Raw genomic sequence first — 18,542 nt, 5'->3', positions numbered from 1 at the left:
CCTTTTTGTAATGGGGGGCCCAAAACTGGACACAATACTCTAAATGCGGCCTTACCAATGCCGAATAGAGGGGAATAATCACTTCCCATGACCTGCTGGCAATGCTCCTCCTAATGCAGCCCAATATGCTATTAGCCTTCTTGCCAACCGGGGCACGCTTCTGACTCATATCCAGCTTTTATCCACTGTTACCCCCAGGTCCTTTTCAGCAGAACTGCTGCCTAGCTCGTCAGTCCCCAGTCTATAGCTGTGCATGGGATTCTTCCTTCCTAAGTGGAGGACTGTGCACTTTTCTTTGTTGAACCTCATTAGATTTCTTTTGGTCCAATCCTCCAGTTTGTTTAGGTCCTTCTGTATCCTATTCCTATCTTCCAGGGTATCTACCACTCCCCCCAGCTTAGTGTCATCTGCAAACTTGCTGAGGGTGCAATCTACCCCGTCTTCCAGGTCATTAATGAAGATGTTGAACAAAACCGGCCCCAGGACCGACCCCTGGGGCACTCCGTTTGTGACTGGCTGCCAGCTAGACATGGAGCCATTGATCACTACTCGTTGAGCCCTATGCTCTAGCCAGTTCTCTATCCATTTTATAGTCCATTCATCCAACCCATACTTCTTTAGCTTGCTGATAAGAATACTGTGAGAGACCGTATCAAAAGCTTTTCTAAAGTCAAGGTATATCATATCTACCGCCTTCCTTACATCCACCGAGCCGGTCACCTCATCATAGAAAGCTATCAGGTTGGTCAGGCATGACTTTCCCTTGGTGAATCTGTGTTGACTGTTCCTGATCACCTTCCTCTCTTCCAAGTGCCTTAAAATGGATTCCTTAAGGACCTGCTCCATGATTTTTCTGGGGATTGAAGTGAGGCTGACTGGTCTGTAGTTCCCTGGATCCTCTTTCCTCCCTTTTTTGAAGATGGGCACTATATTTGCTTTTTTCCAGTCCTCAGGGACCTCCCCCTCTTGCCACGAGCTTTCAAAGATAATAGCCAATGGTTCTGAAATCACCTCAGCCAATTCCCTTAGCACTCTTGGGTGCATTGCATCCGGCCCCATGGACTTGTGTATGTCCAATCCTTCTAAATAGTCTTGGACCTGTTCCTTTAGCACTGCGGGATGTTCACCTCCTTCCCATTCTGTGCCACCCAGTGAAGCAGTCTGGGAGCTGATCTTGTCTGTGAAGACAGAGGCAAAAAAGGCATTGAGTACCTCAGCTTTCTCCACATCCTCTGTCACTAGGTTGCCTCCCCCATTCTCTAAGGGGCCCACACTTTCCCTAATCTTCCTTTTGTTGGCAACATACTTGTAGAAAACCTTCTTGTTCCCCTTCACTTCCCTTGCTTGCTGCAACTCCAATTGTGCTTTGGCCTTCCTGATTTCCTTCCTGCATGTTCAAGCAGTACTTTTATAATCCTCCCTAGTCATCTGACCAAGCTTCCACTTCTTGTAAACTTCTTTTTTGTGTTTAAGTTCACCAAAGACTTCTTTGTTAAGCCAAGCTGGACGCCTACCATATTTGCTATTCTTTCTGCACATCGGGATGGTTTGCTCCTGTACCCTCAATAAGGTTTCTTTAAAATACAGCCAATTCTCTTGGATTCCTTTCCCCCTCGTATTAGCCTCCCAGGGAATCCTGCCTATCAGTTCCCTGAGGGAGTCAAAGTCAGCTTTTCTGAAGTCCATGGTCTGTATCCTGCTGTTCTCCTTTCTTTCTAAATAAAAGTTTGTGTCTACCTATTTCATTTCCTAGTCTGCAAGGTCTCCCAAACAATAAGAATGAAATTTAGGTGGCTTTAACTTTTTTGGCTGGAAGGGAATTACAAAAAATGGACTTCACTTCCACCAAATTAATTCCTAGCTCTTACTTTGTTTGAATGCAAAGCTTTTTCCCTGATTTCTCTGATACCCCAGTACAATGGCAATTGATGAGCAGTAGCAGATCACCAGTCATCCATGGAAACCTTCTTATTGGTCTACAGAATTAAATAAGGGAGTGGAGGGGATTGGCTTGTTGGTAAGAGGAGAGTGTTTGTGTGAGAAAGTGGTCCACAGAATGAAAAGGTTGTAAATCCCTACAATCGCATATTTTGAAGGCAGTCACAGTAGGTTTCTTACCATCTTAATTACTGTTCCTTAGAATTCTGTGAACAATAGACAAGGTAAGATGAAAACAAAAATAATTCAGTCATGAATGTGCTGTACAGGAAACACAGAATATTAATTCAATTCTTTTTTCTCTATAAATGCAATAAAAAGCCATTTATGAATAACGTGAAATACAAGCTATTGCTAGTCATTATCAACAGTGATGTGTAACAAAAGTTGTACTTCTGTCCTATCCTCTGAGTTGATTTACATGTAAGATTGTCACTGGGAATCAGTTCTGACAGTTAGAGCTTGTCTACATGCAAAATCATGCCAGTTTAACTAAAGTTGTGATTTTTTTTTTAATTGATGCAAAAAACTAGTGGACACTTATTTCCATTTAAGGGTGGCTTACAGTGATTTAACTTAAGTCTGTTAGGAACAGATTTCAGCTAAACTGAAATAAGAGTGTCTATGTAGACTTTTTCACCAGCTTAATTAATTTGGCTTAAAAACAGATTTAAGTTCAACCAGTGCAACTTCTGTGCATTGACAGGCTGGCAGGTGTGGTCCCCTGTGAGTCTTTCTTGCCTTACATAAAAACCATTCTCACTCCAGGCCAACTTCACTATGAAGGTGCTTGATTATATAGTTCTGTCTGGGGGAAAAGAGCAGTATTAGCAGCTACCAGCTCTGCCTTCCTTCAGGCTCTGAACCGCTTCTTTCCAGCTGCTGGGCTTGCTTCTTCTTCTAATTAGCCCTTCAGCTGTGGCCCTACTTGTTAAATGGTTTTCCACATAGATCCCCATTAACCTATGTTGGAGTGGATTTGAGTGACCAGTTACAAACCCTATCACACAGGTATAAAAAGGATTTTCTAATTCTTTTCTTTTTCATATACTGTGCCCAGCACAATGGGGCCCTGATTTGATTGGAGCCAGCAGATGCGACTGTAATTCATGAAAGATATTATTTATTTGTAAGAGAAGATCAAATGTGTGCTCCGACATGGATTTTGGCTGGTGTATGCATGCGTATTCATTGCTTTTCTCTTCTATCTCAGTGTGTTAAGGGAACCAAAACACACACTTCTGTGTGTCCTAATCTACATTTCAGCTGATGATCATGGCTTCATTTGCTGATGTTTTGATGCATTCAAAGAGACCACTTTTGCATCACATCCATTATTCTTCATTTATTTTCCTCTTGTATTGACTAAAAATGTGAGTTATTCACATAGCAGAAAATGTTCCTTTGTTAACATCAGAATGATTGATTCATTTTTGACATCAAACACTGATTTAAGTGACTAAAAGGATCCTTTTTAATATTATACTATTTTAAGTTTGTCAGTTCTAGCATACTATAGTTGATCTTCAAACAAGTATTTAAGTGTTCTGAAATGTCAAAAAGTGCTTCAATTACTGTAGACTATATAGCAGGATCTGTAGTAATGAGTGTAGTTAAGGTGGCACTATAGGTTCCATTTTAGCTGTCTGCTCATCTTTGAGTGTCCTCTGTATGTTCCCAGTCACGGGTTGTGTTTACCTAGACAGTAAATCCTGTTCCAAACAGTGCCCATTTGAACACTCACATGCCCTCTCACCCCTCCCTTCAGTGTTCTAAAATGTTCTGAAGGCAAGGCTGTAACAAGGGCGTGGTGTCTTCTGTCCCTCAGTTCCTGCCAACTGTAGTGTCAGACAAAAAATGAACCTCTCCAGATCTCTTGGATCCAGAGTCTTTCTCATCGATAGTACTATTAGATAGGTAGGTATTTTATAGTTAGATACTTTATCTCAGACACTCTGCTTCCTTCCCCAGACCTAAAGAAGAGCTCTGCGTAGCGCAAAAGTTTGTACCTTCCACCAACAGAAGTTGGTCCAATAAAAGATATTACCTCATCTATCTTGTCTTTCTCATACTTAATATTGTTAGTAGAGTTAAAATTTTTAATCTCTCTCTGTTCTAACTATAACAGTGGAACCAAAGATAAGAAGAGCAGTCTTCAAAAGATGTGCTTTGTGTCCAGAATTATTTCCAGCATCAGATGCTCATGTAGGGTGCCTAGCATGTCTTGGTAAAAAGATACTCTCTATCCAGAAGCTCCATTGGCTGTATGTTTACTCCAGCAGTGCATAAGGACAGACAGAACGGACTATAGGAACACTTATTTCTTCTTTGATTAGTGCCCTATGAGTGCTCCACGTTAGGTGTGTTCACACTGTTACCCAGGATTCCTCGACCCAGTAACTTTTAGTCTCTGCGAGTCGATATCTGGCAATAAAACCAAAGGAAACGCAGTTCATCCGCCTGCTGTATGGCAAGCACAAACACAAATCAAAACCAAGTGCTTTTAACTTTAAAGCTTTATTTAATGGTCCCCAGCAGTCCCCATCAGAAATAGTTTCACCGACAATCTCAACTTATTAGTCTTAAACACATACAATACAATAGGTTATTAGAGTATCCCGAAACTTAATATTACCACCACAAGTTTGAGGCAGTCTATGGGCAGTCATTGGGTGAATCAGTCACAAATTTCCAGATGGCCAGCCTTTCCGTCTGTGCCTGGGGAATCTTTCAATGTGTACACAAAGTGATCCATCAGACTCAGGCTTGCTATTTTCCTCTTATAGAATCATAGAATATTAGATTTGGAAGGGACCTCAGGAGGTCATCTAGTCCAACCCCCTGCTCGAAGCAGGACTAACCTCAGCTAAATTATCCCAGCCAGGTCTTTGCCAAGCCTCAGCTTAAAAACTTCTAAAGATGGAGATTCCACCACCTCTCTAGGTAACCCATTCTAGTGCTTCACCACCCTCCTAGTGAAAAACTTTTTCCTAGTATCCAATGTAGACCTCCCCCACTGCGACTTGAGACCATTACTCCTTGTTCTGTCATCTACTACCACTGAGAATAGCCTAGCTCCATCCTCCCTGGAACCCCCTTTCAGGTAGTTAAAGGCTGTTATCAAATCCCCCCTCATTTTTCTTTTGCAGACTAAACAAGCTTAGTTCCCTCAACCTCTCCTCATAAGTCACGTGCTTCAGTCCCCTAATCATTTTTGTTGCCCTCCAATGGACTTTATCCAACTTGTCCACATCCTTTTTGTACTGGGGACCCCAAAACTGGACACAGTACTCCAAATGTGGCCTCACCAATGCCGAATAGAGGGGAATAATCACTTCCCTTGATCTACTAGCAATGCCTCCTACTAATGCAGCCCAATATGCTATTAGCCTTCTTGGCAACCAGGAGACACTGCTGATTCATATCCAGCTTCTTATCCTCTGTTACTCCCAGGTCCTTTTCTGCAGAACTGCTGCCTAGCTCGTCGGTCCCCAGTCTGTAGCTGTGCATGGGATTCTTCCACCCTAAGTGGAGGACTCTGCACTTGTCCTTGTTGAACCTCATCAGATTTCTTTTGGCCCAATTCTCCAGTTTGTCTAGGTCACTCTGTATCCTATCCCTATCTTCCAGGGTATTTACCACTCCCCCCAGCTTAGTGTCATCTGCAAACTTGCTGAGGGTGCAATCTACACCATCCTCCAGATCATTGATGGAGATGTTGGACAGAACCTGCCCCAAGACCGACTGCTTGTAACTGGCTGCCAGCTAGACATGGAGCCATTGATCACTACCCGTTGAGCCCAATGATCTAGCCAGCTCTCTATCCATTTTATAGTCCATTCATCCAACCTATACTTCTTTAACTTGCTGCTAAAAATACTGTGGGAGTCTGTATCAAAAGCTTTGCTAAAGTCAAGGTATATCACGTCCACCACTTTCCCCACATCCACAGAGCCAATCACTTCTTCATTGAAGGCATACCCCAAAAGTTACAGTAATATGTCAATCAAAAAGTATTGCATAGCTGTTCAAAATGGAAATAAACAGGTAAAGGTCAAAAACAGGTAAAGGTTATAAGAAATGTCGAAACAGGATGCGGTGATGAGCAGTTAAGTCTAGGAGTTGTGCTGATTGCCTGCTTTTCACCCCCACACTTAAAAGAGCATCAAAAGTCAGGTTCGAAAGGACATAAAGAGTCATGTTCACCCCTCCTTCCTTCCGATTTTGCCTTGGTTGAACTAGAAACTAAATGACTATTCCTAGAAAAAAGCAAATAAGCATTAAGCAAAATAATTGATCATCTCAATGCTGACAATGGTTTAGGCACCTGGTGATTTGCTAAAATGCCCGCCTACAGCACTCCCAGCACCTCAGATTGGAGATTTTAGGTAGCAGTGTCCATTCGGCCAACACAAATGCTCTCCCCGTCTCGTGCCCTGCATAAGGACTATATAGCACTGTGTGGGGAAACCGCCTTCAGTTCCTTCTCAATCACCTCAGCAGCATCCAAATTGAGATTACCTCATTCCTAGCTTACTGTTCAAGTTAGTGTTAGTTCATAGAATTTCCATTAGTTAGTGTTAGTACTCCCCTTTTTCTTTTTCTTTCTCTTTTAAAAAAACAAACAAACCCTTTCTTTTCTCTTCTTCTTAGAATAGCAATCTATTCCATCTCCTTAGTTATTTTTTCCTTGTCTCTTTCTTCTGGGAAAATGAAACCTGGACAGGATATGCCTGACTTTCCTGTTTTTAAATGTTGCCTGTCCTGCCATGAAGCAATCCTGGTCAATGATGGACATTCCTGCTGCATTCACAGTCTCAGGGAGTCAAATATACCTCAGAAGTGTACTTTCTGCCTTAAATTAAATCAAGAGCTGAAAGAACCATGAGCTAAAACTATGGCTGCTAGTAATAGAAAGATCCCCCTGTTTCCCCCATACAAAAGGTCCCCAATGAGGCCAATTCCATCGACTTCCTCTGCTCAGCATTCCCCTATGGCATCAAAGAGGAAATCTTTTGATTCATCTCAAAAAGACTAAAAAAAAGTGGAATTCAAGTCCCCTGGTTAGAAAATCTGCAACAAAGCTCCGATGCTCGACAAGATCGACCACCTCAGTACCCACCGATCGCCAACTTGGTACCCATGAATCTGCAGGCTCCTTAGGTTCTGGCACCACCAACCATTGATCAGAAGGAAGCATATAAAGATCATGAGAGACAATATCTCATGTATGTTTTACATAAACACAATGGAGGAGTGAGATCACCTTCCCTTTGTGCAGAAGCAGGGAAACTCTGGAATTGGTGCTGTGATGGGGTGTACTCCCTTCACTGGCCCTGCGAGGGTAAATTAGGCCTAATTAATTGCCTGGGCTGCACCTGGAGGTTGGAGCTGGGGAACATGGTTTTATAAATTAGATACGGGGCTCAGCTGGGTAGGGATAGGCAGGGCCTTTATAAGCTGGAAGCTGGCAACAGAAGGGTCTGCAGAAAGGCAGGCTGCAGTCACTACCTGGGAGGTGTGTTGGGACTATTGAAGGTAGTCCACAGTTGCTTCATGAGAGGCTGGCAAATCCAAAGATGGGGGAAGCCAGGAAGGTAGAAGAAGGCTCAGGGGAATAGCAGCAAGAAATAACAGTGCAGTCTTTAGCTGCTAACCAGAGCTCCCTTCGCTGGAACCTGAAATACAGAGTAGACCCAGGTTCCTCTCCCAGCCATTGGGAATATGGCAAATACCAGATAGAGGACAGTACACTGCATGGGAAAATTTGATCTGGGAAAGATTTTGTTACATACCCTGGAAGGGGGAACCATGTAGTGACCTGGGCAGAGGTCCAAGTCACGAAGAGGAGGCTGCAGTTCCTGGGGTCAGAGGGGTCCACAGTATGAGGATGCTGGAAGTGATGCCAACAGAGGAGGGCACAATGCCTGGCCAAAACTAATCTGCAAGATGGCCAAGAGGAGCTGCCACTAGTGATGAGTGCACCCCAGAACAGGTGCATTTACCACCACATCAACTTCTCAGCAGCTTACATCCTGGGCATACAAAACAGTACAGTAGATACTCTGAGTAGGCATTTCTTCCAGGATCACTAATGGGAAATAGACCCCTCCATTCTTCACAACATATTTCTACACTGGGCAGTCCCAAAGATACTTATTCATCACAGCCAGAAATAAGAAATAATCCCAGTTCTGCTCCAGGGCTGATCTGGGTCATCACTGTCTTGGAGACATCTTTCTCGATGGAACACATGTCTCTTATATGCCTTTTCACCAATTCCTCTAATATCCAAGGTCCTGTTGAAGATGATAAAAGAGAGAGCCAGGGTTATACTTATAACTGCCACCTGGCCAAGACAAACATGGTTTCCATACCTTACTTAACTGGTGATTTGCCAACCATTCTCCAACCCGTTCCTCATCTCCTCTCTCAGGATGCTGTCCAGGTCCATCTCCCCAGTCTACAGGTTCTCCGGCTCAGGTCATGGCTCCTCGATGGTTTGAAGGCTTGGAAATGACCTGGTCTGAGAATGTAAAGGCAGTGCTGTTACGTAGCAGGAAACTAACTAGTCGTCACACACATATTAAAAATGGAAGAGATTCCAACTCTGGTGTGACTCGAGACACATTACTGCTACATCCTCTCTGCTATCACTTGTGCTAAATTGCATCCTAGAACTAAAAACATCAGGATTATCTCTAAAATCCATAAAGGTGCATCCCACAGCATCATCACCGTCTTCTGTCATAAGATAGATGATTATTTGGTTTTCATTCATCCTACAATAAGAAGGTTTTTCAAGGGCAACCTCTTCCCAGAAGTCCAGATGCCCTACACCAGCCTGGGACCTCAACCATGTCCTCGGTTGTCTTACAAGGCCTCCCTCCGAACCCATGGCCACATGCACTTTTCTACATCTCACTATGAAAAATGCATTCCTAGTGGCCATAAGTCTTCTCAAAGAGTGGGGAAGAGAGGGGTTGTAATGACGTACCCCTATTTAAAATCTTTTTCAAATACAAAGTTACACTACTGAAAATATCTTCATACTTTCATAAAGACCAGCTTATTCACCACCCAGTTTTCTTTCTGAAACTGCACTAGGACAAAAGGGAGGCAACATTGCATACATTCTGTCAGGAGAGCACTAGCCTTCTATTTAGATAGGACTAAGCCCTCCAGGAAATCTCCCAGACTATTTCTCTCCATTGCAGGCAGTTCTAAGGGATCCTCAATATCTAAACAAAGACTCTCTAGATGGATATCGAATTGTATTACCTATTGTAATCGCTTTCTCGATCTAGAGTATGAACTCAGTCCACGAGATCTCTCTCCACTTCCATAGTCTTCCTCAAAAACTGTCTGGTCACAGAAATATGCAGAGTAACGACTTGACATCTGCTCATACATTTGGTGAAAATTATCCAGCCATCCATGACTCAGCATCTGATGCCATATTTGGCTTTACTGTCTTATCCTAGAATCTAGACTTGATTCTTAAGCTCCACCTCTCCCTTAGGGATACTGCTGCAGAGTCACCTAAAGTGGAGCCATCCACAAGGACACTGCTCAAAGAAGAAGAAAAGGTTACTTACCTTGTGCAGTAACTGGGTCTTTGAGATGTGCCCCCTTTGGGTGCTCAACTACCCACCCTCCTCTTCTCTACTTCAGAGTTCTTGGTAGAGGAGGAACTGAGGACAGTTCGCCCACCCAGAGCTATATCGCCTTGATGCAGGGCACGAGACAGGGAGAGCGCAAGTGTGGACCAAATGGACACTGCTACCTAAAATCTCCGATCTGAGATGCAGGGGGCGCAAACACACCTAAAGTGGAGCACCCATAGGGGACACATCTCGAAGAACCAAAGTTACTTCACAAGGTGAGTAACCTTTTCTTCAGGAAGCATTAGCAGCAAAGTCTATTGGATCTGATACATCCAAGAGTGTGTAATATGAGTGAAGAGACCAGTGTCCTGTCTGAGTTTGGCTCCTGCTAAGTCCAAGGTGCCTATGAAGAAATCAGCATCAGAGCTAACTCCAGGGCCAGGAGTGCTCATGGCACTCAGGACATTGGATCTGATGAAATGTAAAGCTACTAAGCTTCTGTCAGCACTGGCCTCATATACTCCAAAGGCAAGGCCACCAGATACATCAATTGCAGCTCTGAGGAAGGTTGCTAGGAAAAGAGCATCTAGTATTAGCAGGGCTGGATCCCTGATGTCTGATTTGTTGGATCCATCAGACCTGGATCCATCCACATCGGTTCCCAGACCAAAGGTAACAATCCAAAAGGAAAAATCTAGACAGAAGGTTCTGTTACTGGATTTGGGGGTTCCTATGGATATGAACACAATGAATGACAAGATCAGAACTGACAACAGTGCAGTCATCGGAACCAGACAGTTACTATAGGAGCAAAAATTTGCCATACGGCTCCACAATGAGATTGGACAACAGATCCACAAGAGAGATCTTCAGGATGTGGAGAGGAAAAACCTCTTCAGATGTCTGTATCAGGGCATACCTTGGAGAAGAGAGGTAGCAAGGAGGAAATCCCTAGTTCCTCTCCAGAATCTTCTTTACTGCCTTGAAGTCCTTTGATTCTCTCAGGAAAACTATCACCATTCACAATGCTTCACATCCCGGTTCTGGTAGTGTCTCTGATGATCTTGGCTATGGGATCTGAGGTTGGATTCACATTTGGAGGAGGAGTAGAATACATCTAAACAATCTTTCTCATGCTAAGGATCATGAAATAATCTGTATAATGGATCCGAGCTTTCTGGATCTGTCTCCCCCTCTTGACTTCAGGGAAAAATATCTGAAAGTGGTACTAGGTTCTGTATCTGAAACGGGAGAAGAGTTAGCCTCATAGATGGACTAGCAGCAACTAGAAACGGAGCTGGACTCCTCTTGATGAGAATGTGGGTATCACTTCTGCTTCATCTCTCTCTGAGGATACTTTATAATGTTGTGAACTGTGGACAGGATTGGTGGCAACTCTAAAACTATCTTCTGTGGCAATGGAAGAATTCTCCCATTCAGTTTTTGACATTTTGGGAGTCCCTTCACAGAACAGAATTTCTTTACCCATATTGGATGGGCTGTTGTAGTGGCCAAATCTGTTTGGTCTACTCCAGCTTCTTCTTAGCCCGTTTTTTAAAAAGCTGATAAGTTTTATACCACCTGTCCGATTAGGAGTTGTTCTTATTTTCAGAACATGCAGCCCTGCCCTAACTTGTTAGTAGCAGCAGCGGCTATCGACAAATAGCAGATTCCATGCTGTTTGTCAAGGAGGGTAAAGATTAGATACTTTAGGACAAAAGTTCTTCTTCACCTTCTCTGAGTATTCCATCCTGTTATCAGTTTCAACTACAGAAGAAGATGGCCACCTTTATTGAAGTGCTATTAAAAGATCAGCATAAACTGGTAAATGTTATTTTAACTGGTGGATGGAACATAACAAACCATGCTCGTAGAATATCATTTGACTAAAGCAACAGCGCCTGCTATTAGCTTCAGAAGACATGACTAGTTAAGATCATCTACCATTCCCAGTGAAACAGGTTCAGAATAGAGGACTTTCCTTTTTCAGGGAAGAGTTTGTTTAGCAATAAAACAGATGAGCTACTGGAGAAGCTAAAGGAATCCAATTTCTCAAGTTAATTTCTTCTGCTGAGAGAAGAACATCTGTCCTTACATTGAAATACCATAGTTGATCTTATCTTCCATCATCATCATCTTACTATTACACTCAGAGAAGACAAATAAGTCAGCAGCAGTCTGCATTTTCGCAGATTCGGAAGAGAATGAGGTCTTTATGTACACATATAAAGAGAAAGCAAACTTCAAGGGTCTTTTATCTGTCAATCCTAGACCTCAAATTTGAGATGGGGTGGGGAGTTGCAAACCGATTTACACCAATCCTCTGCAACTTTTATTTAGGAACAGACTCATTTTGTCACCAGAAAGGCAGTAATAACATTGGAGAAATGGATATTGGAAGTAATAGTAAAAGGGTATACAATCCAATTGCATACCCTCTCTCCACCCAGCCCCTTCTTATGGGCTTAATGGCATCAGTGACATATGTCACACAAAACACTTGCCTCAGAATGTGTATGCTGCAGAACTGGCTGACAATGAACTACAGACCCAGTATGGACAATAAACAAAAAGTTCTAACTATACCACAGAAAATATTACATTCTTGGACCTGGTGGATTCAGAGAACAAATGTTCTACCAGGGATTTTATTCAGTAGTCCAGCCCCTTCGGTGACCATTACTTTGGACACATCCCACAACTGATGGGTGTGACACGTTGTACCCCATGTACATCCTTACACACATCACACTATATCATTCATGTTCACCCTTATAGTGTAACTGTATTGTCTAATGCAAAGTATGTCATGTAAGGTGTTTTTGGAATGCTCATTACATACTGAACATTATTGTTATGATAGTATGTTTCCTGCAGTGTCATACATATACATATCCCCAACTCTATCATATCCCCAAATGTGTCTCTCATATGGCTTGAATAGATGCAGACAAATACAAAGCTGAGGGTCCATGCCTCTCAGAGGCATGCATACAGGAACAATGGACAGGCCTGAGCACCTGATAAGGCGATGCTCATCTGACTCAAGTAATGGAAATCACGCCCATTGCCGGACATGGCCAATAACCTGATCCCAGTGGCGGTTCAAGGAAACTTATTAAAAGAGAGAGGTATCTTTGTCTGGGGAGCTCTCCCTTGGAATCTATCTACGTAGCAACGTCAAGGACACTGAGAAACTGCCGACAGCGGTAGGAGGGGCACCTGGCTGCAAGATTTATCTCAGCCAGCTTGTGGGTAAAAGTCTAGTTTAGGATGCAAGTTACCTTTTAGTTAATTGTGATTTAATCTCTTGATTCATATTAATCTGATTTATGGTCACTTAAAATATTGCTGTAGTCAATAAACGTATTTGGCTGTTTTATCTAAAACAGTACATGTGGATTGTGTGTGTGTAGAGACTTCACTTAGAGTGACAGAGCTGGTGTTATCAATTTATTTGATAAATTGATGGACAAATGTAAATGAGCTTGCAGGCTGCGGTGTATATCACTGAACCCTGTAAGACGGCAGTTCCTGGGGTTGCATATGGGACTGGGAGTGTTTGCTGGGGGTCAATCCCGTGAGTGGCTGGCCAATAGTGCTCCTTCACTGGGCCAGGGACTGATTACTCACAAGAGGCTGGGCGTGGCCTTACCCAGGAGTGGGTAGTTCACACAGCAAAGATGAGTGAGTCGGAGCCCAGGAGTGAGGGATCGGGTTGACACAGCTACACACCATTCTAGATTGCAGGGGGAGAATATCACAATAAGGAGTTCATTTAAATTCTCTGATAGTTCAAGAACATTGGAGCGCTCAGAAGAGTGGAGAAGATCCTAGAGCTGAGGGCAATTTATCTGGCTTTCAGATCTTTTCTCTCTCATGTCAAGAGAAAGGTAATTCAGGTGGTGATGAACAAAATGACTGCTGTATCCTATTTGAACAAGTAGGGAGGAGCTCACTTATCTCAGTTATGCAGTGAAGCAATCATGTTATGGGGACTGGTGCATTTAGCACAATATTTATCCAGCATCTAGTTCTGCACCTAACAGGAAAGGACAATGACCTGGCAGAGCAGAGAAGTGATACAGTTGCATGAGTGATCTATAAGTATAGAAGTGGTGATACACAAGATCTTCAGGGTATGGGTTTATCTGGATATAGATATATTCGCAACCAGTCACAACACAGAGTGTCACCTATTCGGTTCTAGGGTCCAAAGTGACAGGAATTACTTATTGGATACGTGTCTGCTGAACTGGGGAAAGGGCCCACTGTGTGTTTCTCCCCCATCCCTTGCTATTTGTATGAAAAGTTCTGAAGAAGATAAGACCAGATGGTGAAAGAATTTTTTTAGTTGCTTCAATGTGGCAGAGGCAGCAGCCGTATGCAGACCTAATTCAGTTGTCAGAGGGAGTGTACAGGATTCTCCTAGTATTACCAGATCTATTGTCACAACAACTGGATAGGATTTTTCTTCCAGATTTCCCCCCCTCCATCTGGCAGCATGGGTTGTAACATTTTAATTCACCTAGAAAGATCATGTTCTTTGGATATCCAGCAAGTGCTGATTAATTTTCTAAAAAACAATGGATAAGAAGATGTTACCAACTTAAGTGGTTGAGATTTAGGACTTGGGTTCATTACAGTCTAGATACTTTGAAGAATACAGGGTTTTTTAAATTCTTGCAATTTGCATATACAATCTTCACTTTAATATTTCCTGACTTTTTTGAATGCTTAACCATGCAATATTAACATTCTCTTAATAATTGTTTGTAGGGAATGTATGTAGCTGCATTTAGATACCCTAACCTTAGTTTTGGCTGTCACTCCTTGCAGCTCTTAAAGCCTGAAAATCAGCCAATCAGGAATGTTCCTGGGCCATCAGTGGTAGGACTGGGGGAAGAGCTTAACGCTCTGACAGCCCCTATATGAGCCGGGAATGACCTAGGGCAGTTTGGTTGTTTTTAGTGACTGGACGGAGCAATCATTTCATGCATATTATTTCTGAGCTAGTTTTTTCGGTTTTGTCTGGGCGACTTTTGCTCCAGATGCTGGGTGAACCAGTTTGTGGGGTGTACTATAAGTTAGATTTCTGAATTCTGTTTTTACCTAGAGTTGTCTGGATAATGGTTTGTATGACACTGAAGATGTATTTGTGCTCCATGTTGCATCCCCATACCTCTCCTTACTGGAAGTTTGAATATTTTTAGCTATTTTAAAAATATTTTAAAGGTTTAGGGTTTCTGGAAAAGCTCACTTTGACTTTTTGTTCAGAACATTTTTTAAATTTGAGCAAATTATCAGAAAGGATTTTTTTTAAGCAAAAGTAAATTTCTAAATTGAATGCAGGAACTGTCTCCTTCTGAGCAGCATATTTTAGAAAATGTATTTTTTGGTGTGTGCGGGGGAGGGGGAAGGAGAGGCGGAATGAAAAAATTGTATGTGAGCCTCTTTATTTTTATTGTAGTTAAACCTTGATTTTAGATTAGGACCATGTTTAATCTTATCTAACAAATGTAAAGAACACAACACAGACTAGAGAGTTTTATAAAGCTATATGGATTCTTAGGGACATTTCTGAATGTTGGTGTCTAAAATGTTCACCTGCTCCTGCTACTTGTCACTTGAAGTAAAAAAAACAAAACAAAAAACCCATAGAGTTCTAATAGTTATTGCAATAATTGTCTGTGATGTTATAAAGTACTCATCCTTGTTTCAGAATAAGCAGAAGGAGTAGATTAAGTCTTTGCAATTTTTTTCTTCCAAATATTTTTAATAATCCTCAATTTCCTAATCCTGTATTCTCCTATGCAGCTTTCCTCTTCTTTCTTCTGCCTTGCTCCTATTAGCACTCCCTTCATGCTGTTTCCCCTTCCTCCATCTCCGCCCTCACAGTAAAAATAAATAATCTAAAAAGCAGAATTAATAAGGTGTGTTCCAGTTGCTCTGATCACTTCCTTTGTATGTACATCTTTTTCAACGTCCCTTTATCTTGTCTTTTAGTCCTGGAACTAGCAACCACTTATGCACATACTTGCTTTTATGCATCTGAGTAGTTCCATTACAGTCAAGTTATGTACCTGTGTAAATATTTGCAAAAGCAGGACTTAAGGTAGCAAACCCTTTAGGGTGCTGATTGATTTGATTTTTCAAATGCTGAGCATGCTTTAGTATTTTGTACAATCTAAATAGTTTTAATGTGCAAAAAATGTAGTTCTATGTGTTGCTGGACGAATTCCTCACATGGCCCCCCCTCACACTCCTCCTCATCCATTTGGGCTAACAGTCAACCCACGACCTGACCTTATTAGGGCGTTACCATGGAATCGGCTGCACCTTTGGCTCCCACGTCATATATGAGGAATGTAACTGACCAGGGGAGACGAAACTCCCCAGCAACCAGGAAAACTGCAAGTGTCCCCTGGCCACTCCGGTGCTGGCACGAAGCCCATATCATGTTCCTTGGCCAATCAGTTAACCCTTCATGTCCCATTTAGTCCATAAAGAGGGGTCTTTCCCAAGCCCCCTCGGAGAGCTTCATCGAAACCAGCCTGATCATCTGGTCCCGGTTCTCTCCGCTCACGTCTCTCCCCCCCCCGCCCCCCGAGCGTGAATCGTGTTTTGCCGGCCATATCGAAATCTGTGTGATGGTGAGGAATTAACTATCAGTCTGTATTTTACAGCTACGTTGTCTAACTGCCCGTTTCTGTCTTGCAGTTAACTGTCTGTGTGAAATCTCTGTGTGTCTGTGTAAAATCCTTCCGTCTTGCAGTTAACTGTCTGTGTGAAATCTCTGTGTGTCTGTGTAAAATCCTTCCGTCTTGCAGTTAACTGTCTGTGTGAAATCTCTGTGTGTCTGTGTGAAAGCATTCTGTCTTGTAGTTAACTGCTTCTGCCTCTGTGCCTTATAGTTAACCGTCTGTGTGACCCTCCTTTCTGTTTCCTGCCAGTAACTAATTGTCTGTGTAGCATAGTGGTAAGTGTCCCTGTCTACTACGTGGGAGACCAGGGTTTGATTCCCAGGCAGGGAACCACTGTCTGTTTAATATTAGTTTAGGTCTTTATAGTTAGTTGCCTGTTTAATACTTTTTTATATCAATTTATGTTTTGTGCTTAATTGTTTTTATATCCTTTTATATTAGTCTATATTTTATAGTGAATTGTTCGTTTAGATGAGTATAACTAGTTAAAAATCTATATTATTCCTGTGTTTATAATAAAACTCATTTATTCCCTAACTGACTCATTATTGACTCTGGGGGATCGCTAACCTTTCGGAACACTATGTAAACAGAATTGTGTCTAAAGGAGTGTCTTTCTCCAGCTTTCCATGCACAATTAGCAGCTCTTCAAAACCTTTGAGAAAAAGCATATAAGAACAGTCTCCCATTTCCCCCTGAACAGTGCATTGAATTGTCTGTCTTAATGCACAAAATGTGGATATGTATAAAAATTACTTTATTCTAAAATAGAGGCAGTGACTTTTCACTTTTTAAATAAATTAATTGAGTAATTTAACTTTAACAATCTAGACTCAGGATATGTTTTGATATTTCAATAACTGAAAACTGTATCCCAAATCCTGGATTTTTTAATATGTTGATGATTTTGTTGATAATGTCAAATTATATCCTATTAAGATTGAGCTGTGTCACTAAAATTTCATTTTCTTGGTGTAACATGGTTACTGATTCTCTTTATTATGTCAGCTTCTGCCTGAAGGGAGAGGGATTGGATGGCAACTTTCCAGCTGTAATAGATTATACACCCTATCTGAAGTTCACTCAAAGGTACTTTTCATCTTTAAACCTCATCTTATTTTTCAGCTTCAGTTGGTAGTTGGACATGTTGCCTTTTCCTTTATCTTTTTGAAGTTTATTTGTCTTCTAGTATGCTGTAACATTCTGCACTTGGTGACCAGCATGGGATGCTTATCTTTATATTGTTGTAATAGTGTGGACTTGAAAACTTCTGAGCTATGAGCAGTCATGCTGAAATTTCAGTCTGTAATCAGGTGTTTAATACTTATGCTAATTTTAAAGAGATAAATGACTTATCACTGAAACTTAGACTTTTTAATTAGAAGTAATATCAGACTGTAGAGCAGCTGTAATCAATTTTTTTCTTGTAGGAAGCTATGCCAATTAAATGTTCCTTCCTATGTGTGCCTTTTTTCTTCAAAGCCTGCATTTTTAATAGCATTGTTCGTATAATGGTGAGAAAAATCACATCTGCATTTATATCTTTGCAAGATGCAACAGAAGTCAACAAGAGTTTATATGTAGCATTTAGCCCTTCAGGAATATTTTGTGGTTACTTGTATAATACTTGGGTCTATTCATCCAAATTTTAACTATATGGTCTATCATAATGGTCCTTTTTGACATAGAACATTTTGTTAATCTGACTGAGAAAAGTGAGGCCATTAGTAATCCTATTCAGCACCTCAAAAGAGCATGAAAATACTGCTATAGATTTTGTTGCTTGACTTGCTATTTAGAAAAGCAGGTGGCAATTAAGATATCATCCCAGGAAATGTTTGATGGACTGACTCTAAGACGTGGCTGAAAAATGAAAATTCTAATTGTTCTCAACAGATGAAGTTCTCACTAGATTTTTGTAAATTGCCCAATTACAAAGTTCAATTTAAGTTAAACTTCAACACTAAAAATATTTTTTGATCCAAATCAGTAATAGAATGTGTGCCCTTGAGACATGTGCACACAAATCTTAGAGAAAACTCTGTCTGTTCAGGGTCACTATTGTATTGCTGTGGTCTAAAAGCTTTAATGGACATCTGTGTTTGTCACAGCAGGGCAGATTCCCTGACTTTTCTTAGAATTAAAACAAATTAGACCCTGTAGGTTGTAGGACTGTGATTCAAACACTCTTATGTTGGTCCTTGATGATGAGGCCTAAAAGATCCATGGGTAATGCGTGCTATAGTAGCACGCTTTCAAGAGGTATACCAGCAGTAAACTGATTTAAACAGTG

At 41.6% G+C, this 18,542-nt stretch overlaps 1 protein-coding gene across 3 annotated transcripts in view; it reads left to right on the top strand.

The window, feature by feature from the left end:
* Positions 1-18,542, top strand: part of RUNDC3B (RUN domain containing 3B) — a 158,000-nt gene that overhangs the window by 63,180 nt on the left and 76,278 nt on the right. For all 3 annotated transcript variants that reach the window (XM_067562260.1, XM_067562259.1, XM_067562261.1), the window contains exon 6: positions 17,258-17,338. In XM_067562260.1, coding sequence (XP_067418361.1) covers positions 17,258-17,338 — 81 coding nt within the window. The remainder of the gene's footprint in view (positions 1-17,257; positions 17,339-18,542) is intronic.

This window comes from Emydura macquarii, unplaced genomic scaffold, assembly GCF_026122565.2.
Source record: "Emydura macquarii macquarii isolate MOO-44397 ecotype Brisbane River unplaced genomic scaffold, CSIRO-AGI_Emac_v2 contig_2422, whole genome shotgun sequence".
In the NCBI taxonomy this organism is placed as follows: domain Eukaryota; kingdom Metazoa; phylum Chordata; order Testudines; family Chelidae; genus Emydura; species Emydura macquarii.
This window is presented reverse-complemented; position numbering and strand designations above follow the sequence as displayed.